This window comes from Prionailurus bengalensis, chromosome A2, assembly GCF_016509475.1.
Source record: "Prionailurus bengalensis isolate Pbe53 chromosome A2, Fcat_Pben_1.1_paternal_pri, whole genome shotgun sequence".
Taxonomy (NCBI): domain Eukaryota; kingdom Metazoa; phylum Chordata; class Mammalia; order Carnivora; family Felidae; genus Prionailurus; species Prionailurus bengalensis.
Genome location: NC_057348.1, coordinates 38,160 through 64,572, shown reverse-complemented (window position 1 = coordinate 64,572; position 26,413 = coordinate 38,160). Strand labels below are relative to the sequence as shown.

General features: G+C 58.9%; 1 protein-coding gene across 9 annotated transcripts; it reads left to right on the top strand.

The window, feature by feature from the left end:
• The first annotated feature begins 1,043 nt into the window (after positions 1 to 1,043).
• On the top strand, positions 1,044 to 25,469 carry MIER2 (MIER family member 2). Of its 9 annotated transcripts, none has more exons than XM_043585945.1 (14): positions 1,088 to 1,139; positions 8,199 to 8,289; positions 9,471 to 9,613; positions 13,179 to 13,304; positions 13,805 to 13,928; positions 14,433 to 14,524; positions 15,031 to 15,100; positions 18,132 to 18,283; positions 19,924 to 20,005; positions 20,095 to 20,189; positions 22,358 to 22,482; positions 22,573 to 22,694; positions 23,573 to 24,002; positions 24,192 to 25,469. In XM_043585945.1, the coding sequence occupies exons 1-14, from the start codon at positions 1,131 to 1,133 to the stop codon at positions 24,193 to 24,195; spliced, it is 1,665 nt and encodes a 554-aa protein (XP_043441880.1). In that variant the 5' UTR covers positions 1,088 to 1,130; the 3' UTR covers positions 24,196 to 25,469. The 9 variants fall into 9 exon arrangements, with proteins under 9 accessions (XP_043441878.1, XP_043441880.1, XP_043441879.1 ...); XM_043585944.1 differs by having other exon boundaries at positions 1,090 to 1,139; positions 24,453 to 25,469; XM_043585948.1 differs by having other exon boundaries at positions 1,094 to 1,139; positions 23,753 to 24,002; positions 24,453 to 25,469.
• Positions 25,470 to 26,413: the final 944 nt, after the last annotated feature.

Sequence of the window (26,413 nt, the reverse complement as noted above, 5' to 3'; positions counted from 1 at the left end):
CTCCTGGCTGGTAGACTCTCAGAGGGCTGGGGATAATGCTTTTTATCAAGCATCATGCCTGGTGGATCTCAGCTTCTCAGTACCCCACTGGCTGATGGCTGGGAAAGGAACTAGGCTTTTGAATTCCTCACCTCCTCGGTCTTGGAACCACCACCCTTTGTGCCAGCCAGGAATCTGGGAGCCATCTTCACATTCTCGCCACCTTCACTGCATCAGGGGGTCTTGTGGGGTCTACTTTTCCAAGCTGTCCACCTCTGTCCCCACCCCTCCATCCTAGTCAGCGGCTGACGTCTCTGCAGGCTGAGGGCCTTGCCACTGGCCTGCCTCCGTCCTCTCTTGCTTTTGATTACAACACTCTTGGTACACCTTCTGCCCTCGTGCTCAGAGCCCTCGTCAGTCCGAAATTTAAAATGTTGGGGCTGTCACGTTCAAACTCTGCCCCCGTGCCTAGCAAAGGTTCGGGAAGTGCATTAGGTCCACAGACATTTAATCAATAAACTAAACACAACAACTACGACTTCGGAGCCAAATGGCCCTGCGTTGGGATCCTCCCCTCTTGCCCACCCCGCCAGGACCGGCTCCCAGCACAGGGAGCCGCCTTCTCAAAGCTCGTCTTCAGGCACATTTTCGCAAGCCCCAGTCGACTCTGCCGGCACACGAGGTGGGTCATCCCCGGGCCAAAAGTGCAGAAAGTTCCAGAACCACGCTGCCCAGCCTTCCATCCTGGGTCCAACACCGGCGCACGGGCGGCCCGTTTCCTCATCCCTAACTCGGGGCGCGGACAGCACTCGGCCCTGGGATCGGAAGGAGGAAATGGGACAGGGCTCCCTGCGCAGGTGTGGCTCTCAGGGATCAGCCTCCCTCCACCACAGCCCGCCGCCCAGGCGCGGCCCAGGCCGGGGTCCGGCGACGGCCCCGCGCATCCCCGTCCGCGCGCCCGCTCCGCGCTCCCCGCATAGCCAGCTCCGCGCACCTACTACGCGCCCGCCCGCGCCCCGCCCGCGCCCCGCCCCCGGCCCCGCCCCGGCCCCGCCCGGTGCCCCCGCCTTCCCGGGCGCCGCAGCCAATGAGCGCGCGGCCCCGCATCCGGGGATCCCGGCGCGGCCGCCGCCTCCCGCGCACACACGGCCATGGCGGAGGTGAGTGAGCGGGCCGGGGGAGCCGGCCCCCCGCCCCCGCGCGCCCGCACCCCCCGCCCCTGGGCCCGGCCGTGCGGGGGCCCCGGGCGCGGAGACCCCTGCCCCGGGGCGCGGAGGTTGGGCTCGGGGCGCCGCGCCCGTCGGGGCCCGAGGGGCGCGGAGCTCCGTCGGCGGCCGCCCCCGGCTCTGTTCCCCCCCCCCCCCCGGTCGGCTGCCACATCGCGGGGTGCAGTGCGCATGTGCGGGCAGGGGGCGGGGGCGCGGAGTGGGGAGGGGAGGGGCGGGCCTGCGGGGAGAGGGCAGACGCGGGGTGGGGGCACGCGCCCTGCTCTCCGGCCGGGATTCCCCGGCACTCGACCCCCACTCCGCTCCCCACCCCCCTCCCGGGTTCCTCGTTCCTAGGCCCTGGACCCCCGGGGGCTCCCGGCGGCGCGCAGCCCTGCCCTCCCGGCGTTGGCCAACTTTGCGGAGTGCGCTCTCCGGGCGCGCGGTCGTGGCGCGCCGCGCTCTCCCGTCGGAACCCCGGGTGAGACCCGGCACCGCAGCCCGCTCGTGAGCCCCCCCTCCCCGCCCCCCCCCGTGCTGGGCACCGCGCATTCGCTCCCACCAGGTCCCGAACGGGACTCGAACTCCGACATAGGGCCCGCCCTGCGTAGCGCCGGCACCGGGGTGCGCTGGGAGGGCCTAGGGCGTCGGGGCTCCCCCCCCCCCCCCCCCCCCCCCCCCCGCCTCCCGGGCGGGCAGACCAGCCTGGCCCGGCTGCTTCAAGTTACTTCTCGGAGCCTCCTGTCTCGGGCCGTGAAGCAGGCCCACGAACCCTTCCCCGAAGTCCTTGGGGCCAGATGTGTTTTCCGATGCAGAGGTTTTCCGATTTGAGGGTTTGTGGGGTGTGGAGCTGTGAGGGCTGATCTGATAACGCCTGGGATCGTTTGGGAAAACACAGTCAGCAAGTAGTTTCAAGTCCTGTCAAACCAGGGACGGGAGACTTTCACTTTTGGGCCTTTTTTAAACTTTGGAATGTTGGATAAGACTTGGTGCACTGCTCTGCTCTTGGGGCCCTACTGATGATTAAAGGAGACTGCAGCTGCCAGGGCTCAGTAATGTGACTCTCAGCGCGCGACGTTTTAGTCTGGGGATGCAGCAGGTTGTCAGACTCAGCACGCAACCCTCATCAAATGAGTAGCCCCGCCCCCCCCTCCCCGAGACCCAGAGAAGAGAAGGGGTCCACCCAGTGAGGCGCAGCAGGGTCGTGGGATACTCGGCATGGCTGTGGGGCCAAGGTGAGTCCTCTGTCCTGGCGCGACGTGGGTAGGTGCTGTGCAGGGCGGACATGGCCATTCTCTCCCACCAGTGACCTTCTGAGGGGCAGCAACAGGCCCTGGTTGGCGCTAGAGGTGGTGTGGGTGTCTGGGTGCAAGGCGGGGCCTCACCAGCCAGTTGTGTGGGGTGGCTGGACCGAAAGGTTTCTTAGTTCTCCTTGCTTTGCATTTAGGGAAGCTGGTCTTGGGAGTCAAAGGCAGAAAAGCTAGGTGTCTCAGTGGCCTAGCGGGCTGTGGCGGTAGTGTCTTTGGGTCTGTGTGTGCTCCCGGCTCAGTGGCTGGGTCAGCCCCGCATTGGGTCAGCACTCTCAGCCTGGCAGGTGTGCTGTGGATGGACGGGGCAGACTCCCCAGCTGGCCTCCCCTGGGAGCTGTTGGGTTTGGCTGTTGACTCTGCCTTGCCTGGTGCAAAGGCCCTAGACCCTCACAGCAGCCAGCTGCCCAGGGTGTCCCCGTCCCACATGTTGACAGTGTGCAGTGGTGCATTTGAGTGGATTTGAGTTGGTTTCCTAGGAGAAGGTCTTTGTGTGAGATCCCCCACGTGCCTGGCTCGGTGCAAGGCCCGAGCGTCTGGCCGTGAGCACAAACCTGATGGTGCCTGTCCTAAATGAAGGGCCTTAGAGTCTGGTCGGAGAGAGCCTGGTCAGTAAAGGGCCAAGAAGTGTGCAGATGTCAGAAGCGGTGAGCCACAGCCAGTCTCTGCCCAGGGGACCTGTTGCAGCGCTGGAACCTCTTAGTTCTGTGTGACCTTGGGCAGGTGACCGAATGTTTCAGAGCCTTGGTTTCCTCATCTCTGAAATGAGACCCTCCAGTCGAGAGCTCTCCCAAGATCTCAGCTCCGTGGCTTGCACGGGGAAGCTGCTGGCAATCGGCTGTGTCTAACCGGTACAGATGGCAGTTTGTAAGCTACTGGTACGTGCTTGATCGGTATTAGCCGCCTGATTGGTGTAGTTGTCAGCACCAGGAGAAAAGATGGGAGCGTTTCACACTGTCTTCCTCCTGGATATCGGTCTTTGAAAGACCCAAGTACACTTTGTCTTGTGCTTAAAACCCTCCACGCCTTTCCTTTGTCCTTAGGGTAAAGTGCATCTCCTCCCTGTGATCTCACCCCAGTGACGCGACCCTCACAGACCACCTCCCCCCGCCCCCACTCCTTCCATTCCCCCCTGCGGCGTAATGCCCTTGGGGAGACTCCGCTGCCCTGGTGTTGTCCCAGAACCCCATCGTGTCCCCTCAGTCCTGTGGATGTCCACTCCCACTCGTTTGCTGTCCGTGTCCCCAGCTAGACTGGTGACGTGTGTGGGAGGAGACGGGCAGAACCTGTTTGTTGATGGACTGTGGTGCACCTGGCCCAGAGCACGTGTTCCGTAAGCGTTGGTCAGCTGGGGGAGGGTGGCGCCCCAGCAGTCAGTGGGGAACCAGGCAGTGCAACTGGCTGTGGGTGGAAGGTGTTCTGGGGAGCTGTCACCGTGTAAGGAATCACTTTGAAAGTCAATTGTTTATTTGTTTATTGAAAAAAAAAATTTTTAATCTTTTATTTATTTTTGAGAGAGAGAGACAGAGCGTGAGTGGGTGAGGAGCAGAGAGACAGAGGGAGACACAGAATCCGAATCAGCTCCAGGCTCCGAGCTGTCAGCACAGAGCCCGACGCAGGGCTCGAGCCCACAGACCACGAGATCGTGACCTGAGCCGAAGCCGGACGCTTAACCACCTGAGCCACCCAGGCACCCCTGAAATTCAATTTAAAATTACAGTTGTTTCATTGCTGTCTTTTGTGGTGCTGAGGGCTGGCTGGGCTCAGCCAGGCGGTTTTCATTCAGGGTTGCTCTTGGCGGTTGCAATGGTTGGTGGCCGGGGCTGGAGCCGACCCCCATGGAGGCAAGCTTCCTTGCTCACGTGTGGTTGGTGTTGGCTGTTGTCTGGGACACGGACACACGACCTTTGTGTAGCTTGGGCTTCCTCACAGCATGGCAGCTGAATGGCTTTGCCAGAAGGTACCAGATGGAACCTGACTTGCATTTTAAGACCTAGCCTTGAAAGTCACATGGAGTGTGCCCCCGTCCCCCACCCTGCCTGAAGTCCCAGGCCCATCCAGATCCCCAGGGAGGGGCACAGAATCCCACTTCTGGAGGGGGTGGCATGTCAGTGTCCCAGAAGAGCTTGCGGGACGGGATGTGTGGGTGCAGCTGTTTTGCAGAGTGGAATCTGCCACGGCATCATTGTGGGTTCTGCTTGGAAGTTGTGGGAGGAGTCGTACGCTGTCCCGGGAGAAGAGCTGCCCTGGCCTCCACATCTGAGCAGTCAGGGTCCCCTGAGTCAGGACTGGTGACCGTGCCTGTCCTTCCCGAGGCTGGGGTCGCCCACTCCTCTGTGATCAAGTCTTTAGAATTCCTTTTCTTCCTCCCTCCTTTCCTTGTTTTTTACCCAGAATGTCCTCCACCCACTCCCCATCCTGTTTCTTCTTCCATTTTGGCAGAGTGGAGGGCTTTGACTCTGATGGAGACATCCAGAGTGTTCTGAACAGAGGAAGTAGAACCCCTGGGAACCCCAGGGCTTGCACTGAGAGGTCAGATGTTGGGACGGGGGGAGGGAAGAGAATCCACAAAGTCAGTGTTTCTTGGTGAGTTTTGAGGAACTTGGAGTCCTCTGGAAATGAACTTGGGGATCTGAGGCCACTGAGTCCCCTGTGGGGAGCAGGGTGCTCAGAGTCCTGCCCCCTCCTTGGGGGGGGGTGGGGTGGGAAGGAGCCTTCCAGACACTTGTCTTTGCTCCTTTGCCTGAGCTCCTCTGTCAGAGGGCAAGTCACATAAGGGCCACATCCTTCTCAGACCCTGCACCTCAGGTCTGGACTGGGAGCAGCGTTCTGTCTGGAAAAGGAGCCGTCCACACGCTGGCCTCTCTCGGCCTGCCCATCAGAGCTCTTGGTAGCAAGAGACAGAAAGCCAGCCTAGTTGCACTGGGGGAGGGAGCCCAGGGAGGCTGGAAACTCATCACTGCGGAGGGTCCTAGAGAGGGTCCGTGTGGTTTCAGAGGACACTTAGGGTGCGGGCTGAAGGTGAAGCCATCTGTGGCAGGCCACGCAGGCCACGCAGGCCACGGTGCTCTGTGTCCCCTGCCTGCTTCCAGCCCCCGCTGCCGCGTGTCAGCTCCACCCCACTGGCTCCTTTCCCCTCTGTCTGTGCTGCCTCTGCTGCCCCGACCGGGCTCCCTAACTCCCTACTCCCTGCTCCAGCCCAGAACCTCCCGGTGCTCCCGGCAGAGGCCGTGTACCATGCTACACTTCCTCCTGGAGAAGCTGGGGCCCCATGCCCACCATGCCCTGTGCCCCTCATTTCTGCACCATGGTCCCTGTGAGCCCCTGCCTGCTGTGCTCCGGTGCCTGTGGCTTGGCTTTGCCTGCCAGCTCTCTCTCCTGGCTGTGCTGTTCCTTCATTTATGCTGCCAGGTTTTTGAAGGGCCTCGGTCGGAGTTTGTAGTCGCTCTCCTTATGTGCTGTGTGAGCTAGGGTATGTGGCTCGATCTCTCTGAGCTTCAGTCCCTTTGTTTCTCTTAGGAGGAGGGTTACACAACCTCTTGAGGTTTTCTTGAGGACTCTGAGGAAATTCTTACTAAACTGCTGTTCTAAGCTCTAAAAGTTTTATTAAATACTCCAGTTGTGTGTGTGTGTGCGCGCGCGCACGTACAGATGGCTTTAAGGAGGTATAATTCGTATACAGTTTGCTCATTTTAACGTGTACAATTCAGTGGTTTTTTTTTTTTTTTTAATTTTTTTTAACGTTTATTTATTTTTGAGACAGAGAGAGACAGAGCATAAACAGGGGAGGGTCAGAGAGAGGGAGGCACAGAATCTCAAACACGCTCCAGGCTCTGAGCTGTCAGCACAGATCCTGACGCGGGGCTCAAACCCACGGACCGTGAGATCATGAGTCGCTTGCTCAACCGACTGAGCCACTCAGGCGCCCCCTTTTTTTTTTTTTTTTTTTTTTAAATTTTTAATTCAGTGGTTTTAAGTACATTCAGAGTTGTATGACCATCAGCAGTCAACTCTAGAACATTCCATCTCCCCTGAAGCAAACCCTGTCTCTATCAGCCGTCACCCCTGATCTTTCCTCACCCCCGGCCCCCACGAGCCCCCTTCCTGTCCGTGGATGGGCCTATTCTGGACGTTCACACACGTGGACTCACACCCTGTGTGGCCTCTTGTGTCTGGTTCCCTCCCTGAGCGTCGTGTGTTCAGGGTCCGTCCGCGGGGTGGCGGGTGTGGGCGCCTCGCTCCTGCTCGGGGCCAAGGGACGTTCCTTTGTTCAGTTTTGGTTTGTCTGTTCATCAGCGGATGGACATTCGTGTTCTTTCCATCTTTGGCTCTCGTGAATGGTTTCTCCACGAATGCTCATGTGCAAGTGTTAGTGTAGATGTGTGGTTTCTTCTCCGTTGGGTGTCTTAGGGGAAGCAGGGCTTAACCCTTTCCCTTCCCCTCTTAGGTTTTCAGGTGGGGACTTAGACTGTCAAGAGACAGATGAACAAAGGAGAAACATACACCGTTTATTAACCCAGCAGCACATGTGCCGGAGAAGTCAGATGAGTAACCCAAGGGGGTGGCTAGGGCTTGGACTTCTGAGAGCGTCTGCACAAAAGAACGATAAACTTGTATGGACTGTTACGACACGGGAGGACTTTGAATCTGCCCAGGCAGCAAGTCGTGGGAAGGTGGATGTGCAGGGAACTAGTAGGAGGTCAGGCTAGTTAGTAAGGTGTGTGTGTTCAGTGAGCTGGGTGCCCGGTCATCTTCGGTGCTAACCTGCTCCCTTCCTGGTTTGGGAGGGGAGGCACCCGCACAGTGATTTACGGAGGTCGTCCTGTGTCTGTTCTTGCTCAGTGTCTTCGTCCCAGAGTAGCCCTCACGCCAGAGTGGCACACGTTGGGGTGGCACACTCTGACCCCTAGGTGTCTAGCAATCAGTGGAACTCCTACGCCAGCTGCTCCCCAAAGTGCTGGCTCCGTTTTGCATTTCCGCCTTTGATTTGCTTTCTTCTGATGAGCATTTCTTCATGTGCTCATTGGCCGTCTGGGTATCTCTTTGAAGAAATGTCTGTTCAGATGCTTTGCCCATTTTTAAATTGGGTTATCTTTTCATTAACAAGTTGCAAGAGTTCCTCGTGTGTTCTCGACACAGGTCCTTTCTCAGCTGCACGGTTTGAAGGCCTCTCCCTGCTCTGTGGATTGCCTTCTTCAGTGATGGCCTTTCAAACAGAAAAGTTTTTCTTTAGATGAAATCTGGTTCGTGTAGTTTAACTCTTGGTGCCTTATCTAAGAAGCCACGGCCTGTGTCCAGGGTAACAAAAGATGTATTCCTGTGTTTTTCTCTAAGACTTCTATAGTTTCATAGTTTTATGTCTTGGGGCACCTGGGTGGCTCAGTCGGTTCAGTGTCCGACTCTGGCTCAGGTCATGATCTCATGGTTCGTGGGTTCGAGCCCTGCGTTGGGCTCTGTGCTGTCAGTTCAGAGCCTGGAGCCTGCTTCAGATTCTGTGTCTCCCTTGCTGCCTGCCCCTCCTCATGTGATTTTTGGACTCTGTCAGTTTCTGCACAGAAGCCAGATGAGATTCCTCCCATATGAGGCCATTTCTGAGGCTGTCTGGGGAGTTGGGCTCTGACCTGAACCTGCTCCCAGGCGGGATGCAGAGATGTGCCCCAGCGGGTCCTGGGCCCACCGGGCTAACCTTGCTTCTCTTTCTCTGCAGGCCTCCTCGCTGGAGAGGCAGAGCCCTCGCGTGGCCTCCTGCCTCACTCACAGCCTGTGCCCCGGGGAGCCCAGCTTGCAGACAACAGCAGGTACATTCCTTGCCCCTTCCTTCCTCCTGCCCAGGGCCACCAGGGCCTTTGTGGTTGTGACAGACAGAGTCCCACCCAGCCTGGCAGAGCCAGACACAGTGTGCTGGCTCCCAGGGTCCAGGGACAGGTATGTAGACAGAGTGGCCAGGGCTCTCCCCATTTTCTGGTGCGGGCAGGGCTGCCCAGGAGAGGGCCAGAGTCCCTTACTCCTGGCGTGTCCCGCTGGCCTGGCAGGCACCTTAGCCAAGGCCTCGGGCTGGAGCCGCTGGCCGCAGGAAAACTGGGGGCTTTGCTGTGGGTGAGCTCCCGGGTGCTGTGCACCCCTCCCAGGCTGGCTGTTGGCCCCCTTCCCGTCCAGCCTCAGCCTTCATCGCTCCCTGGCCTGGGGGGATTGAGCTCTAGCCGTTTCCTTTTGTGTTTGTTTTCTTTAAATTTGACTTACTGAAGACCAGAATGGGGAGAGAGAGAGCAATGATCACATCCTGCTTCTTCTGGGAAAACCAGAAATCCGGTGACGTGCACCACACATTGGCCTGTGCGGGTGGCACTGGTGTTGCTCTGCCGAGGCAGCAGAAAGGACTGGCCTCAGACGGGCCTGCTGCGTGTGTCCTGCGGGCGTCCTGCCCGCACCGTGCTGGCCCCCGCAGGCCCTCGTGGGTGCGCAGTCACCTGTGCGTTTCCGGAGTTGAGGGCCCCGCCAGGCCTTCCGCTCTTCCTGCCCTCGCTCGCCTGGTGCTCATTTCTTCCCAGTGTGTGGGCTCTTGCCCACACCCTCACCGGTGTCTGTGGTTGGGGGACCAAGCAAGCGCCCAGGAGAACACATCCCCCCAAATGTCCAGAATCCGTGTGTCCAGTTAGCCAGGTGTGTTCTTCTCTCAGGGGTCGTTCTGTTGGGAGTTCCCACGTGGTAGACTGACCATGCTGGCCACTGGTGTGCACACCCGTCTGAACGTGCACGCACGTGCGCGCGCGCGCGCACACACACACACACACACACACACAGCCTTCTGCACGTGTATGCATGTACCCACACGTGCACGTACCTGCAGGCTGTGGGCTTTGTCCCAGGTGACAGCGGGCCACTGTTGCGTCCTACCCCAGTCGTCCTCAGCCTTGCACGATGGCTGGTGTGCGTGGGGTGAGGGGTGGGGAGCTCACGCAGGCGGGTGTCTCCTCCACAGTGGTGTCCATGGGCTCTGCAGACCATCAGTTCAACCTTGTTGAGATCCTGTCACAGAACTACGGCATTCGGCAGGAGTGCGACCAGGCTGCAGGAGACCCAGGGAAGCCGGAGGGAGAGTTGGAGAAGGACTTCATCTCCCAGGTGCTTGGCTGAGCTCGTCCCCTGTGCCCCTGTGTAGGGGGAGCCCCCGGGCAAGGTCACGGTTTCTTCATTTGCTGAATTAGTCTCGAAGCTCAGATTTCACAGGGACAAGTGCTGTGTGCACATCTGTTTGCAAAGCGCCAGGCACTGTGCTAGGAGCTGAGGTGGTGGGGGCCGGGCCAGACCCGGTCGTGCCTCTGGGGCTTTAGGGTTCCAGGCACAAAACCCACTGTGGTCAGACTTTTTGGCCTCAGAACCCCCTCTGTGGCCTTCAAATGTTGGAGGATCTCAAGGGGTTTTGTGCGGGTTATGCAGTAAATCCGTTGTTAATAGAAATAGCGTATTTTTGTGAAAATGAGAAAACAGCTTTTCCCCAACTAAAGCCAGTTGGGGAGAAGAGTGGAACCGCTTTGTGTTTCTGTAAATGCAGAAGCGGATCCGAGAGCCCAGCCACTGTCTTGAAGGCAGACGTTGATGAGCAGTGATCTGTTCTCTTGGTTGGAGGGTAAACCTAGCTTCATACACGTCTGTTCTTGGAAGAGGAGAGCGCCTTCCCAGATCGTGGTGGATATTCCTGGACGCTGCCCCCAGAGTCAGTCAGTGGTGGCTCTGTAAAGGGGATTGCAGAGGGGCTTCTGCCACATGCCCTGTGACCTTCCGTGCTTGGTTGTGTCAGGACCTGTTGGTGGCGACCTTGCGGCGGCTCTCTATCCTCCTCATCGTGAGGTGTTTGCAGCCTGTGCACCACAGGATCCGAGACACCCGGGGGGCTTCCGCGCAAGAGATTTATTTCTGTCATAATCGTGGAGGCCAGAAGTCCGCAGCCAGGCTCAGGCATGGTGGTTTCTGCCGAGGGCTCTCATCCTGACTTCTGGTTCCTTGCCTTCTCGCTGTGTCCTTATGCTCGTGTCGGAGCGAGGGCGGGTTGTCTGGGGCCCGTTCTCTTGAGGACCTGACCCTCTTGGATCAGGGCCCCATCCTCACGACTCATTTCCCTGTAATTCCTTGTGTAAACGCTCATCCCCACGTGCAGTCACATTGAGAGTTGGGGCTCTGGCATGTGCATCTTGGCGAGACACGAACATTTGGTTTGTTCAGTATCTACACTGATCTCATCAAACATCTTTCAAGTATTGGGAATTTTTTTTTTTTTAACGCAATAATCGTGGGCACTTTATGCAGTTTGGTGCTATGTATCGCTCGGTGCCAATTTGGTCTTAGGACCAAAGGCAAGTCTTCTCTTCAGCAAAGACAACACGGAGGTTGCCTGGGTGGCTCAGTCGGTTGAGCGTCCGACTTCGTCTCAGGTCATGATCTCACGGCTCATGAGTTCGAGCCCCACGTCAGGCTCTGGGCTGACAGCTCGGAGCCTGGAGCCTGCTTCGGATTCTGTGTCTCCCTCTGTCTCTGTCCCTCCTCTGCTCACACTCTGTCTGTCTCTTTCTGAAAAATAAACAAACATAAAAAAGTTAAAAACAAAACAAAAAAGAAAACATGGGTACCTGGGGGGCTCAGTCGGTTAAACATCTGACTGTTGACTTTGGCTCAGGTCATGATCTCAAGATTCCTGGGCTTGAGCCCCACATTGGGGCTCTGCACTCACAGCTAGAGCCTGCTTGGGATTCTCTCTCTCTCTCTTTCTTTCTCTCTCTCTCTCTCTCTCTCTCTCTCTCTCTCTCTCTCTCTCTCTGTGTCCCTCTCCTTTTCATGCTCTGTCTCTCTCAAAAATAAATAAATAGACATTAAAGAAAAAAACAAAAGTTTAACGTGAATTTAAAACTTCTCAAATCTAACCAAAAACTAAAGTCAGCCATTTATTACTTGAATACCTTATCTAGGTTTTCTTCAGACGTAATTTTTAAAAACTGATCAGGAAAGAATATAACATCCAAGGTAATTGTGGAAACACTGCCATTCTGTATGACCTTACCTAACAGGATCGTGAATTTGTCAGGCACACGTTGTCAGATCCAGAGTTCCCAAAATTCTAATTTTTTCTTCAGGGACCGGAGTTTCACCCTTGTGGCACATAGTTGTTTGTTTGGACGTAACGGCCAACTTGGCCCGTGTCCGAAGGCGTCCGCGCCGGGCCAGACCACTGTCGCCTGCCAGCCGTGCCGTCTGGTACGAGTGCAGCGGCGAGCTCGGGACGGTGTGCGTCCGGCACGGCCGTGACCCTGGTGCTTCTGCACAAACCCTCACTGCAGGGTGTGGCAGCCACTCCGCGTGCTTCCTGTCTCCTCACGCGGCAGATTGAACCACGGCTGCTCAGAGGGAGAGTTGATGAAATCAGTGATTTTGTACCGGATGTTCTGGAGCGAGAATGGCACGTTTACAGCTGAGTGGGTGGTGGGAGGTGCGCACGCTAACCGCTCGCACACCCTGTGCTCCTGCCTCGACCGGAGGGTGCTGTGCCCCGCCGTTGGCTCGCTCCCTTGGCACCAGTGCCAGCACAGCGAGAGCCGGAAGTCACGTCCTGTTACCGTGAAAGTTGCCGTGCCTCTGGGACCCCCCCAGAAAGGGTCCCGGGAGCCCAGGGGGGTCTTTGGGCCACTGTGTTAATCCCCCAACAAATGCACGGTTGGAAACTGTGGTGGAGGTAACGAATGTCCCTGTCAGTGGGGTCCCGTGAGGGTGGAAGGGGGACCTCGGGGTCAGTTGGGAGGGGGCTGGGCACAAGTTGGGTGTTCTTCCACGTGGACTTGGAGCCCCCCGGGGTGAGGGCAGGGCAGGAACTGGGGTACAGGGGAGGCAGGCATCTTGAGAGAATGAGAGGGAGGTCCAGGGAGCTGGAGGCTGGCTGTGACCCGCAGGGTCAGGGCGCAGTGTGGCTGGACAACACTGGCTTCGGGAGCAGACAGGTGGGTGTGAGGAACAGCGACCAGCCCTAGAGAGGAAGGCAGTGGTAGTTTCGTCTCTTCCTTCCCAGTCATCAAATGTCTCATTCCTGTTTCTTGTCCTGTTGCATTGGCGTGTAGTGTCTTACGGTGGGCTTGAGCCTCCCTTCTTGTTCAGATGGGATGGGGTTGCTCTGGTGGCTCGTTACCAACCCCTTGAGGGCTCACGGCACCTCTGTCACATTGATGAGGCAGACATCTCTCTACTTAGCATCTTGAGTTGTCGTTGTCGTTGTAGTTGTTGTTTTGGTTTTTTCAATCAGAAGCAGATGTTGGATTTTCCCAGATGTTTCTTTCACGTTTATCAAGATGGTCTTGTTTTTCCCCATCTGATTTATTGACATCATAAGTTGTGAGGGTAGATTTACAGGTATTGAGCCATCCTTGCATTGCTGGAGTTAAGCCTGGGCAGTGCCGTGAGGATGGAGAGGCCAATCCTGGCCCCACCCTTCAAGGCTGGTGACCTTGGGCAAATAGCTGACTTCTCTGGGAACAGGTGTCTTGTCCCTGCATCTACTGGGGGTCGTAAGGGAGTCTTTGGTTGAAGGACTGGGCCTGGGGTCTGGCTGGAGTTAGCTGCTGTGAGTGCGACGAGGTGGTTCTGCTTGTGGTGGCCAGTGTGGCTCAGAACCCCGAGCAGCCTCCTGACTCAGCCCTGGCCCCTGCAGAGCAGCGACATGCCCCTTGATGAACTGCTTGCCCTCTATGGCTATGAAGCGTCAGACCCCATCTCGGAGCGGGAGAGCGAGGGCAGTGACACCACAGCCAATCTCCCTGACATGACCCTGGACAAGGTGAGTGGACTGGGAGCAGGGTTCAGGGAGGACAGGCGAGAAGGCCCTGGCGCTCACAGATGTGCTGTCGTGGCATCAGGCCAGGCCTACTGCTTAAAGAGCCCTGTCTGTTCCCCCGCCCCACTCCCCAGAGTCAGAGCTGATTCAGTGGCTGTGGCTTCCCGCCCATGGCTTGGGTGGCCACGGGCAGGGGCTAGAGAAGGGGCCGAGTGGAGACTGGTGTGGAGAAATGCCCTCGGGCCGGGCCCTCTGGGGCAGGTGTCAGGAGGGAGGGGCTCTGCTGACCCTGGGTGTAAGGAGTGGTCCCCTTGCCGGCCTGTCCTTGTGCCTGGTCCCTTCATCTTCAGAGCGGAAGGAACCACCCACGGGCGCTCTTGGGGCATTTCCAGCGTGAGGCTGCTGCTGGTAGTCGCTGAGTTAGCGCGGTCACTTGTTATTAAGTGTCGTCTCGAGGTTGTTGAAACAAACCACAAAAACGTTCTTTGCTTTCTTGTTAAAAGGAACAAATAGCGAAGGATTTGCTTTCAGGGGAAGAAGAGGAAGAGACACAGTCCTCGGCTGACGACCTTACCCCGTCCGTGACCTCCCATGAGGCCTCCGATCTGTTTCCTAACCGGAGTGGACGTAGGTGTCCCGCCCGCTCCTGCACTGTCCTTGGGGGCGGGCCACGCACAGCTCTGGTGATGCAGGGGAAGGGGCCCCGGGATGCTGGGGATCGAGGACTTGTGCACGGATGTCTGTTGCACCTGGATGTGTCCCGATCTCAGTCTGAGCTCCTCAGGGGCTCCTGTCTCCTTGCCTTGGCCTGTGCGCTGACACGAATGGCTTTGGTTTACATGAGGAGGGAATGTGCGGGTTCTTGTAGCTGACAGCCCGTCCCCTCGACTCTGCCTGCCTGTGAGGCCTGGCAGTGTGAGGTGCCTCCTGACTCCCCTGTCCTGTGCCCTGTGCCCATCTCACACCCATCACCTGTCCAGGGTCAGGCTCCTTTTCTGGAAGGGCAAAGTGTGGGGTCAGGTGGATGGAGAGTCGGGGGGAAGTGCAGGCAGTGGCCCTCCAGGGCCCACTAGCCAGTTAGGCCACTCAGACTGCCGTGGGCGCGACTCAGCTGTTCCCCTTTCCCCAAAGCCTGCTTCCTGGCTGACGGAGACAAAGAGCCTGGCTCCTCCACCTCGTCCGACACAGAGGAGGACCCTCTTCCTGCCAACAAGTGTAAGAAGGTGAGTGGCTCTGACCCAGCGGTGCCTTGAACCTGGATCCGTGCCCCTTGGGGGCAAGGCTGAGCACGTGGTTTCTGAGAGGGGAGCTGGGCTGTGGCCTGACCGTGCTGTTGGGGACTGAGACTCACACCTGCTGCTCTTGTCCCCATCATGTGGCCTGAGGACCTGTCCCCGGAGTCCTGTCCCTGTGATGTGGCCCAAGGTCCTGTCCTGGAGGTCCTTCTGGGGCCTTCAGACTGGACCTCAGAACCCTTGGGTCTTCGAGCCTCCCGCCCTGGCCACATGACAGCTACAGCAGACAGATGGATAAGTGGATGTAGACAGAGTCACTGACACGCACACACGTCCACCTCTGCCTCTTGTGCTCAAGATCACAGGACTTGGTATCTGTGGGCAGATTGCACAGATGAGCCCTGGGCTCTAGGCAGCCACCCAGGGGCCCATGTCATCACCTTGTGGCCTGGCCTCCCATCATCCCTGAGTGTCCTGGGCCTTTGCCTTTGCAGGAGATCATGGTTGGGCCTCAGTTCCAAGCTGACCTCAGCAGCCTGCACTTGGACCGCCATGGTGAGAAAAGTAAGTGGGGCCTGGTGAGTGTGGGCTACAGGGAGGAGGAGAGAGGAGAGCCCCAGTCCCGTCAGGAACGAACCTGCTGCATGCCTTCTTGGTGGGGGGATCTGAGGGGCCAGGCTCAGGCCAGGTGCCCCCTGCACCACCCTGAGCTTGTAGGACACTTGGGGCCAAGGCCAGGGCAGGAAGAGGTGGGCCAGTTGGCGCCCCATCCCTGCTCACTGTCCTTCCAGCTTAGTGCTGTGTGGTCCTGCCACCCTGTGCAGCTGGTACCCCTCTGCTGCCCTCGGCTCGCCCCTTCTGCCCCTTTCCTCCCTGCCCAGGTCACTGTCCTCGTCTCTCTGGGCATGCACACCTTTCCCCACCTGGCCCTTCATGTGTCTGGACCTTGTCCCAAGTGTCCTCCAGAGACTAGGGTCTCTGTGCCTTGCACTGTTCCCCCTAGAACATGGGGTGAGGCTCAGGACGCTCGCCGTCCCGGACCTGATATCTGTCTGTCCCCGATTCCCCTAGAACATGGGATGAGGCTTGTTGTGTTTCCAGATAGGCGTTGACACCTCCAGCTGTAGGTGAAGAAAATGGGACGTGAAGTCACCTGGCTATTGGCCTGAGTCTTGTTTTCCGGGCCCCAAAGCCCCTGTGAGCCTGGGGCTGGCACTCATGGCCAGGGGTCTTTCCCAGGATGATTCAGCAGCTGAGATTGGCGGAGAGACGGGGCAGGCAGGGGAGATGTCAGGGGCTCTGGCTGGTGGCTGGGATGTGGGCTTGGTGGCACGTGGTTGCTGCACCATAAGCAGTTTGGGTAAAGGAGGGGCCGGGAAAGCTCAGGTCGGCTGGGTCACAGGGAGGTCAGGTGGAGGGCGGTCTGCGAGAGAACCCGAGACCGTCCGCCAGAAAGAGGCACCAGTGCGCACTCCTTAGCTACACCCTCGGAGGGTCTTGAGGACGGGTGGACCCCAGTCTGGAACCGCAGCCTCAGTAGCATCTGGGCTTTGGGCCTTTTCCTCTTCTGCAAGCCGGCCCTTGACCCCGAGGGGCTGGGAGCTGGCATCTCCCTTTGTGCTGCACCCGAGAAGAACCTCGATTGCGCTGTGCCCTGTTTCCTTGTGTGGACGGACCGCATGGCCCATCTCTTCTATTGTTGGTCGATAGCTACGGCTGGCACGTGTGGCCGCGAACGTGTACGTGTGTCTCTCTCTCTTCCCGGACAGATGGCTGGGAGCTGCACTGTCGGCTCATGTTTTGGTCAGGAGACACTTGTCAGGGGCCCCTCCGGCGACGTTCCGCGTCCCCGTGCACACGTGACAATGTGATGTTGACTGGAGCCCTCCTAGCAGGTGTGGAGGGGCGTCTCTTTGTGGCTGTAATTGGCGTTTCTCTGAGGGCGAACACGTTTACTGGCCGTGGCGTCTGTTGTGAGGCACCTGCTCAAGGCTTTTCCCCCCTTTCAAACCGGTGTGCCTCTCTCTCTCATTTGTGGCAGTCCCTCCTGCGCTCCGGGTACGAGTCTGTCATCTGCCGCATGTGCCGCCACGGTCCCTCCCGGGAGGCAGCGGCCAAGCTTTCACTCTGCCCACAGTGTGTGTGCCGGTGAGAAGTTTCCGTGCAAGACGTTCTGCTTTGTTTCCCTGCTGCACAGAAAGCCGAGGTTCGGCTTCATGTCCAGGGTGTGGTTGGAGGTGTGGGTCAGGACTGCTTTGACCCATGTGGCGTGCCGCTGCTCCAGTACCGCTTCTGGAATGGCCCGCCACTGCCCTGCCGGTCTCTCTAGCGGGACCCTGGCCATCAGCACGCTGTCTTACTGTTGCCGCTCAGAGGAAGTGGGAGACGACGCCAGGCCTCCACCCTCTGGAGCCTTGTTGTCCACACAAGTTGTGCACAGCTTGTCAGCTGCCTCAAGATGCCTGCCAGGATTGTGATCAGGGGTGCCCTGGACCCTGAAATGAATTTGTGCAGAAGTGACCTTTGTGGTATTGACACTCGCCGTCCACACGTGTGGTTCCCTCTCGAACCCCAGCGGGGCCAGCCGTGGTTTTGCAGCAGTCCTGTGTATACTTTGTGCTCCTATTTGTGCTGCTTTACGAGAGGTTTTCAGAAGTTTCGTCTGTACTTGATTTCTGTCAGTAGAAGTGCACTTTGTTTTAGTTGATCTTGTGCGGAGTGACTTTGCTAAACTCATTTACCAACTTTAATGTTTTGTAGGTTCTTTTGTATTTTCTTAGGTATTCAGTGGCATAACTTGCGATGGCTTGCTTTCTTCGCGATCTTTGTATTTTTATTTTTTTTCCTTGCTTTGTTGTACTGGTGTTTCCTCTAGGATCTAGAGGTGATAGAGGACGTTTTTCTCTTGTTCCCAAAGTTGGGGGAAGTGTTCAGTAACCCCTTTAGTATGCTGTTGGCTCTAAGCTTCTGTAGGTGCTCTGTATTGGATAAGGCGCCTGTGGGGCTCAGTCGGTTACATGTCCAGCTCTTGGTTTCAGCTCAGGTCGTGATCTCATGGTTCCTGAGTTCGAGCCCTGTGTTGCGCTCTGTGCTGACAGTGTAGAGCCTGGAGCCTGCTTGGGATTCTCTCCCTCCTCTCTCTCTGCCCTTCCTCACTTGCGCTCATGCTCTCTCAAAAAATAAATAAACAAACAAACGTGATTTTATCTGTAGAGGAGAAAGTTCCCTCCTGTTAGTAGCTGACAGTTTTTACCGTGAACGAGTTGGACTCGTGTCAAGTATTTTTTCTGAGTCTCTTGAGATGGTTGTTTTTTTTTCCATCCTGTTCATGTAATGCTTTATATTGATAGATTTTCAAACATTAAACCAACCTCGCGTTCTGGAGTAAACGCTAGTTGGTCGTGAAATAGTATCTTTTGATATCTGTGCGTATGGTCTTCGTTGTGGAAGAACCAGGGGAATCCCCTGGAAGGAGCTGAGATGGCCTGCCCTGACAGGTGCTTCTGACGGGGCCGCTGGAAGAGGGGCGCGTGAGCTCCGGAGGTGGGTGCAGGCCGCGTGCCTGTGATGTGACCCTGGCTCTCCTTCTCCACAGTCTATGAGAATGACGACCAGCTGCTTTGGGACCCCAACGTCCTCCCTGAGAGGGAGGTGGAGGAGTTCCTGTACCGGGCAGTGAAGCGCAGGTGGCACGAGATGGCTGGGTCTCAGCTCCCGGAGGGAGAAACGGTGAAAGACAGCGAGCAGGTGGGGCTGCCACAGGGGCGCAGAGGGCGGTGGCGCTGTAGCACCCTGAGTCAGAGGGCAGGGCCCACGCAAGGGCGGGAGGGGGTTTGGGAGGTGCGCCAGTGTGGTCGTGTGATGGTGGCAAATTGAAATGAAAAACAACTTGTCAAGGGGGAAATGATGGTATAAACACCCCGATATCCCTACCCTGGTGGCGGTGTGAACGTCCCTGACATTCCCCGCCCCGGTGGGGGTGTGAGTGCTCCCGATATCCCCACCCTGGTGGCGGTGTGAACGTCCCTGACATTCCCCACCCCGGTGGGGGTGTGAGCGCTCTTGGTATCCCCGCCCCGATGGGGGTGTGAATGCTCCCTGATGTTGTCCCCCACTCTGGTGGGGGTGTGAACGTCCTGACATTCCCCACCCCGGTGGGGGTGTGAGCGCTCTTGGTATCCCCGCCCCGATGGGGGTGTGAATGCTCCCTGATGTTGTCCCCCCACTCTGGTGGGGGTGTGAACGTCCCTGACATTCCCCACCCCGGTGGTGGTGTGAGTGCTCCCGGTATCCCCACCCTGGTGGCGGTGTGAACGTCCCTGACATTCCTCGCCCCGGTGGGGGTGTGAGCGCTCTTGGTATCCCCACCCCGATGGGGGTGTCAGTGCTCCCTGATGTTGTCCCCCCACTCTGGTGGGGGTGTGAACGTCCCTGACATTCCCCACCCCGGTGGTGGTGTGAGTGCTCCCGGTATCCCCACCCTGGTGGGGGTGTGAACGTCCCTGACATTCCTCGCCCCGGTGGGGGTGTGAGCGCTCTTGGTATCCCCGCCCCGATGGGGGTGTGAATGCTCCCTGATGTTGTCCCCCCACTCTGGTGGGGGTGTGAACGTCCCTGACATTCCCCACCCCGGTGGTGGTGTGAGTGCTCCCGGTATCCCCACCCTGGTGGCGGTGTGAACGTCCCTGACATTCCCCACCCTGGTGGCGGTGTGAGTGCTCCCGATATCCCCACCCCGGTGGCAGTGTGAACGTCCCTGACATTCCCCACCCTGGTGGCGGTGTGAGTGCTCCCGATATCCCCACCCTGGTGGGGGTGTGAACGTCCCTGACATTCCCCGCCCCGGTGGGGGTGTGAGTGCTCCCGATATCCCCACCCTGGTGGCGGTGTGAACGTCCCTGACATTCCCCACCCCGGTGGGGGTGTGAGCGCTCTTGGTATCCCCGCCCCGATGGGGGTGTGAATGCTCCCTGATGTTGTCCCCCACTCTGGTGGGGGTGTGAACGTCCCTGACATTCCCCGCCCCGGTGGGGGTGTGAGTGCTCCCGATATCCCCACCCTGGTGGCGGTGTGAACGTCCCTGACATTCCCCACCCCGGTGGGGGTGTGAGCGCTCTTGGTATCCCCGCCCCGATGGGGGTGTGAATGCTCCCTGATGTTGTCCCCCCACTCTGGTGGGGGTGTGAACGTCCCTGACATTCCCCACCCTGGTGGCAGTGTGAGCGCTCCTGGTATCCCTGCCCCGGTGGGGGTCTGAATGCCCCCTGATGTCGTCCCCCCCCCCCCCCCCCGACTGTGGTGGTGTGAACGTCCCTGGCTGTTACTCCGGGGTGGGTTGGGTGGGATGAAGCGGGCAGGTTGGAAGAGTGAGCGTGGCTTCCCCCCAGGCACTTTATGAGCTGGTGAAATGCAATTTCAACGCAGAGGAGGCTCTGCGGAGGCTGCGATTCAACGTGAAGGTGATCCGAGGTGAGCGTGCAGCGCCAGCTCTTCCCGCTCTCTCTGTTGTCACGTCCTGGGCACTGCTGATGCCGTTGTGCCCTCCCTCCTGCTTGCAGATGGGTTCTGTGCTTGGAGCGAGGAGGAGTGCAGGAACTTTGAGCATGGCTTCCGAGTGCACGGGAAGAACTTCCACCTGATCCAGGCCAACAAGGTGAGGGTGTGGCCTGCCCTGCTCCCGCCGGGGCTCCACCAGCTACGCCTTGGGGCTGCGAGCGGCTTGGGAGCCCAGGCACGTCGCCTTCACCCCCCAGCGAGCTTGAGACTCACCAGGCCCAGGGCGGGGCCCTCTGAGCCGTGGCTGAAGCCCTGTCGCCTGCCTCTGGCTTGCCACACGTCCCTTGATGTCTTGCTCTGGTTCCTCTGCTGACGTTTGCTGGGCCACCTTCCGGTCCCCAAGAGAAGGCTCCAGTTTGGGGAGAGACATTGCCTCGAGGTGGACTCTAGCAGTCTTGTCTGCTCGCGATTCCTCGGTACTGCCCTGCTGTTCCTTGAAGTAGAGCCTGTTGGTTGGTGTGGTGCCCACCCCCAGCCTGGACTCCACCCTCCGCCGCTTGCCTTGCGGTCTGAGGGTCTCTGCTTTCCTCAGAGGACCCACCCACGGCAAATACTCATGACCAGGGGCACAGCCGAGTGCCAGGTTCCCCTGCCTCCCCCCCAGGGCCTGGGTCTCTGCTGGTCCCTGCATATCCCTCGGTGATGCCATCTGCCCGTGGCTTCGTGCGTCATGACTCCCAGATTGACCTCTTGGCAGAGCCTCGGCCCCTCTGGTGTGCAGCCTGGGGGACATCTACCTGGGCACATACCTGTGGCTCCGTCTCACCGTGGATCCCCCACCTCACCCGTTATCCAGTCTGCTGTCCTCTGTCTAGGGCTACTAGTGTGGCTCCTTCCTGCTGCTCATGGGGACGTATGTAGTAGAGAAGGGCCTGGCCGAGGCCAGGCTCGCATTCAGGCCTCGGCGTCTTCTCCCGGGAGGTTGGAGTGAATGAGGTGCCTGCTGGGGGCCAGAGGCCTGTGGAGAGTCAGGGGGCTGATGGTGCTCAGCCGACCATGCCCAGCGCTGTGACAGGCAGTGCTTGATTCTCTTGTCACATCTGTGCCCTGTGGCCTGATGCAGCTCTCTGCTCACCGCGTTTTCACCACGGCCCAGGCCGCTTTCGTAAGCACGGCACTGTCGGCGCAGTGCCGTTGTTTCCTTCGCGTGCCGTCAGCCACGTGCCTGTCCACCCTGGTTACGGCTGTGGCCTCCTTCGGGCACTTCCGGTTTTTGCTGGAGTCGGCCCCAGGGAGATTGCACAGGACTTCATCCCCTGGCAAGATGGGTGTGCGAAGGGGTCTCACTGAGAAGATGAGACCATCTACGTGTGCCCCTGTCCCTGCTGGTTTCCGGACTCGTCCTGGGCACCAGTGTCTGGTCCTCATCTTGGCCAACAGTGGTGTGGACTCTGGTGCCATTGCCCTCTGCAGGCACAGCCCTGGGCTTGCCGTGGGCTGGTCCTCCAAAGTGGGAAGATGCCCTGTGTTGTCAAGAGAGGGTTTTTAAACATTTGTTTCTAACGCAAGTATAGTTGGCACGGGATATGTATTGGTTTTGGGTTGGACAGTTCTGTGCAGTCAGCGCTCACCCCAGTAACATAGTCGCTTTCTGTTGCTCTGTAACCTTGTTACGCTTCGTTGACCATGTTCCCTGGGTTGTACATTTCATTCCTGTGACTTTTCTTCCCCACAAGAGGTTTTGTAAGTGGAGGGTCCAGCTCCCCGCCAGACCTATTTGTGTGCTTCCCTTCCCGGGATACCATACACACAAAGTTATTTTCGCTTTTCCCTGTTGTGTTGTTGAGCTGGGTTCACGAACCCGTGGCGTGTGCCTTAGTGGTGTCTGGTTTGCCCTCGTGGGCAGCTCTCCCCTGCTGTTCGTGACCCTTTGCACTTGGTGGGAAAAGCAGGCTTCCGTCCCTGTGTCTGCACCAGCACCTTTGCTCCCCCTCTCTGCTGGGCGACGAGGTGGATGCCGCTGCCTTTGGGAGCTAGTGGTCTGGAGCGAGGGAGGTGGGCACTGGATGTGTGGATCTGGGGTGAGTAATGGGGTTCTGGCTCCACACCAGTTAGGTGGTGGGATGGGGCGCCGTCCTGCTTCAGGAGAGGGGATGCCCCCCGGGGGCGGGTTGGAAGCAGGCGATGGGGGCTGCAGGCAGAGTCTTGCTTTGTCCAGGAGCGGCAGGGGCCAGGACCTGTCCCTGCTGTTCTGGAGGCAGAAGGGGCTGGCAGGTGAGGACAGTGGGGTCTGGGGGCCACGGTGACCGCTGGGCTCGCTCGCAGGTACGCACGCGCTCCGTGGGCGAATGTGTGGAGTACTACTACCTGTGGAAGAAGTCCGAGCGCTACGACTACTTCTCCCAGCAGACGAGGCTGGGCCGGAGGAAATACGGCCCGTCTGGAGCCACGTGCGTGCCGGGGGTGGGCATCCCAGGCGGACACCTCCCACCTGAGGGGCTGTCTCTCCCACAGCCCCTCACCGTATGCTCCCCCCACAGGGATGTAGACCAGGACCTGGACAGCAGTGACCCTGATGGCCGCCCCCACTCCTCACCGCCTCTGCCCCCTACTGCCGACAGCCTGGGCTCTGAGCAGGACCCCCTGGCACGGATGCACACAGGTGAGAATACGGGGTGGGTCCCTGCTCTTGGGGGAGCCCCCTCCTCACTGGTGCCCTGACATGGGCCCCAGGAGCTCTCAGGGCTGGGCTCGGGGAGCCAGCCGGTGCCCATCTACCCCAGTACGTTACCATACGTGGGCAGCCACACGCACGAGTGGCCGTGGGGACTTGTTACGTGGAGGGGAACCTTGTGCCCCATGGCCTGAAGTGGGGGCCCCTCTGCAGGCCCCAGGTGCCATGTGGGAGGTCAGATGGGTGTCCAAGCCTCTCTGGCATCCTGGGCTTAGGGCCACACGAGAGCAAGACCGGGTCTGGCTCAGGACTGAGTTTCTGACAGAGGCCACAGAGATAACGGTGGGGACCTTGGTTCTGGGAGCCTGTGGTCCTGTGGGCTTTAGATCGTCCCTCGTTCCTGAATCTGGCAGGTTCCATGGTTTGTCTGAAAGGGGGACCACATCTACCTACCCCCCGGGACTGCTCGTCATGAACCTGTGCACAAAGGTTTCTCAAATTCCATGTTTAGCTGTACTTGGCATCCAGGCGTTTTCCTTTGAACCTGTTTCGCTCTGATCTGGTTTAAAAAATGGGGGTCAGTACCTCCCAGGGCAGGGCTGTTAGCCCAGGCACACAGTTTCAGTACGACCGGTTTCCTTTGTGTCTGTATGTATTTTCTGTCTTTGCATGAGAACGCCTTTTTGCAGAGGGGTCCTCAGGCTTTGCTGGGCCCCGCAAAGATTGGGCAGGAGCCCCGCACAGGTTGTAGGAGGCATAAGTGTGATTTTAACTGAGTGCACCTGAGCCAGGATGGCTCTGGGTCCCAGGAGGGCTGGTGTGGGGTGCCACTGGGGGCCCGGCCTCAGCTGTGTTCTCCCCCGCAGAGCCGCTGAGCGTAGAGAGCGCGGCCGGCAGTCTTGGTGAGCCTGGGGAGAGCTCCGACAGCCTCCCGTCCTCGGAGCCAGGGCCTTGTCCGTTTCAGCAGCTGGACACGCCCCCAGCTGTGCCCCTGCCCAGGCGGCCCCCAGCCCTGGCCGAACCAGCCTTCTACCCCCCGGCCACAGCCACTCCGGAGCCCAGCACCAGCCCGAGATTGGCTGTGGACTTGGCCCTGCCGGGGGCCCTCCCCGAGGAGCTGCCCCTCATCTCTAGCCACGTGGATATGAATGGAGAGTCTGAGGAGGCTGTGGCCCCAGCACAGGTGGCCTTGTCGGTCACTGAGTTTGGACTCATCGGCATTGGGGACGTGAATCCCTTCCTGGCCGCCCACCCAGCGTGCCCAGCCCCCGGGCTGCACTCGGAGCCCCTGTCACAGTGAGTGCGGCCCCTGCCCCGGGTCCCCATGCCCAGCTGGAGTGTCCCCCAGCCTTAGGCTGAGCTTTGGAGAGGGGAGGGATGTGCCCCCGAGGGCCCGAGGATGGCATGGCCATGTGGAGCAGGCTCTGTTGGTTTCTTTACTTTTATTCTCTACTTTTAATTTGGCTTATTTATTTTTTTGACTAGGTAATACACTCATATGGTTCAAAACCCAAAAAGGTACAAACGGGGCCAGTGCCAGGCTCCTCCCACCCCTGCCCCGGCCACCAGCCCTCCCCAGGCGCCAAGGACAGTGCTGCCTTGGGGAGCCTGTCAGCCAGCACGAGTGAAAACACGGTCTGCTGGGGGCGGCAAGGTCGGGAGCCACGGTTTCAGCCCACGGCGCCGAGGCCGTGCCTTCAGTGGGACTGGACTGACCCTCACCCTCTCTCGGTCTCTCCCCTGCAGCTGTAACGTGATGACGTGTTGAGCTCTGGCCGCGGGCGGCACGTGTGGCCCGGACAGGACGCGGGGCCACCGCGGGGCCTGCCTCTGCCAGTCTTCCCGACCCCTCCCCTCCTTGTGGGTCCCGGGTCACGCCGCCTCTGCTTCAGAACGCGTCAAGGACGGGGGTGAGCGGTGGCTGGGACGCTGCCCTGCCCTCCTCACACACAGACTGGCGCTCTCAGTGCCCAGCACCACTGTTCGTGCTGTCCAGGCCGCTGCCCCCACCGCAGGACCCGCCAGGCAGCTGGATGCAGAGGGCCCGGCCCCGTCTAGCCAGCAGAGGAAGGTGTCCCTGCCCCATCGGGGAGGTGGGAGATGGGGCGGGATGCTGCCCCACCAGCAGCCTCCGCCCGGGGCGCCCTCGGCCCTCCGCTTGGCTCTGTCTCCCTGCACCTGGCAGGGCCTCAGGCTGCCCCAGCTCGGGGGTCGTGGGCAGCTGCTACTCGGTGCCAAACCCCTTGGGGCACAGAGCCATATACCTCGATGTCGGCCCCGCCCACCCTCGACCTCTGCCCTGCTCTCCTCGTCAGGAAAAGCCGCACTTTACCCCACACCTGCCTACCCCCTCTCTCCAGCCAGGAGTAGCCTCGGGGGTGGGGTCGAGGGGACAGGTGACCCCCCACCCCCCTGCCCCCTTGGTACCAAGGCACCGAGGGGGCTGGCTCCAGTCCGTTCCCCTGACCCCGTGGGTCATATTTCTGTTGAAGCTCCCCAGCAAGATGGTTTGGGGGCCCGGTCCTTCTCTCTCCCAGCTTTCCTCATTTTATTTATGTTTCTGTTTACAAATTGGAGTGGGGTCCTCCATGGGGCCAGGGCAGTGCTCCCCAACCCCCGGGTGTCACCAGGAGAGGGTTTTGGCTCGAGCCCGTCTGCAGAGTTGGCCTCGACCTTCCCTCACCCCACCAAGGACCACACTGTGAAGTGATAACTGCCTTGAATCCCTTGCTGTTTTATTTATTAAACTTGATTTGAAGCCCATGGATGCCTTGTGCTGTTGGGAGGAGGTGCTGGGGACCGTGGGTCGTTTGGTGGGCCCTGTGCTGGCAGCAGTCAGGCTGTGGGGGGCCGGTCCACCATGAGGGCCAAGGCCACAGAAAAGCCCCAGGTCCCCGGGGAAGAGGCCCAGGGTGAGAGCTGGAGGGTAGTGGGAGAGGCTGGGCAGGTCAGGGATGGCTGGCTTCATTCGGGGTCTGGAGTCCCTGGGGGAGTAAGCAGGGGCTTAAGACCACTGTTCATAGTTGCCTGTGGTGACTGCAGAGGGGAGGGGGCTGGAGTCAGAGTCAGGTGGGGCACCTTACTGGGAGGGGGGGCGGGAGACAGCGGGGAGGGGGGCAGCCTGGCTGGGACGGGGGTGGAGTCCAAGAGAGGACGAATCAGGTACCAGGTATGTTGGGAGGGTGGGGGGAGTCAGGGTCTCAACATCTGGGGTTTATTCCTGCAGGGTTGGTTGTCCAGTGTTGGAAGCCAGGGCACAGGGGCCAGGGCACTTAGAGGGACTTGAGAATGATTTTGATTGAGGCGTTTTCGTGTAGTTACATTTTCCCGAGTGCTTTAGAGAAGTTGCTCTGCTGTCTTCTGGTTGGCTCTGTTTACAACAAGAAATCTGCTTATCTTAGTTTTTTTACCCAGCTTTTAAGATTTTTATCTTTTTATTTTTTTATTTTTTGCTTCCCGGTATTCAATAACATGCCTTTTGTTTCTTTGTTTCTCCTTTCTGGAGAATTAGAGGTTAGAAGTATCTTTAAAAAAAAAAAAAATTGTTTTTAATGTTTGTTTATTTTTGAGAGAGAGACAGTGAGAGCCAGGGAGGGGCAGAGAGAGAGAGAGAGAGGGAGACACAGAATCCGAAGCAGGCTCCAGGCTCCGAGCTGTCAGCACAGAGCCCGGCACAGAGCCCAAACCCACGAACCGTGAGATCGTGA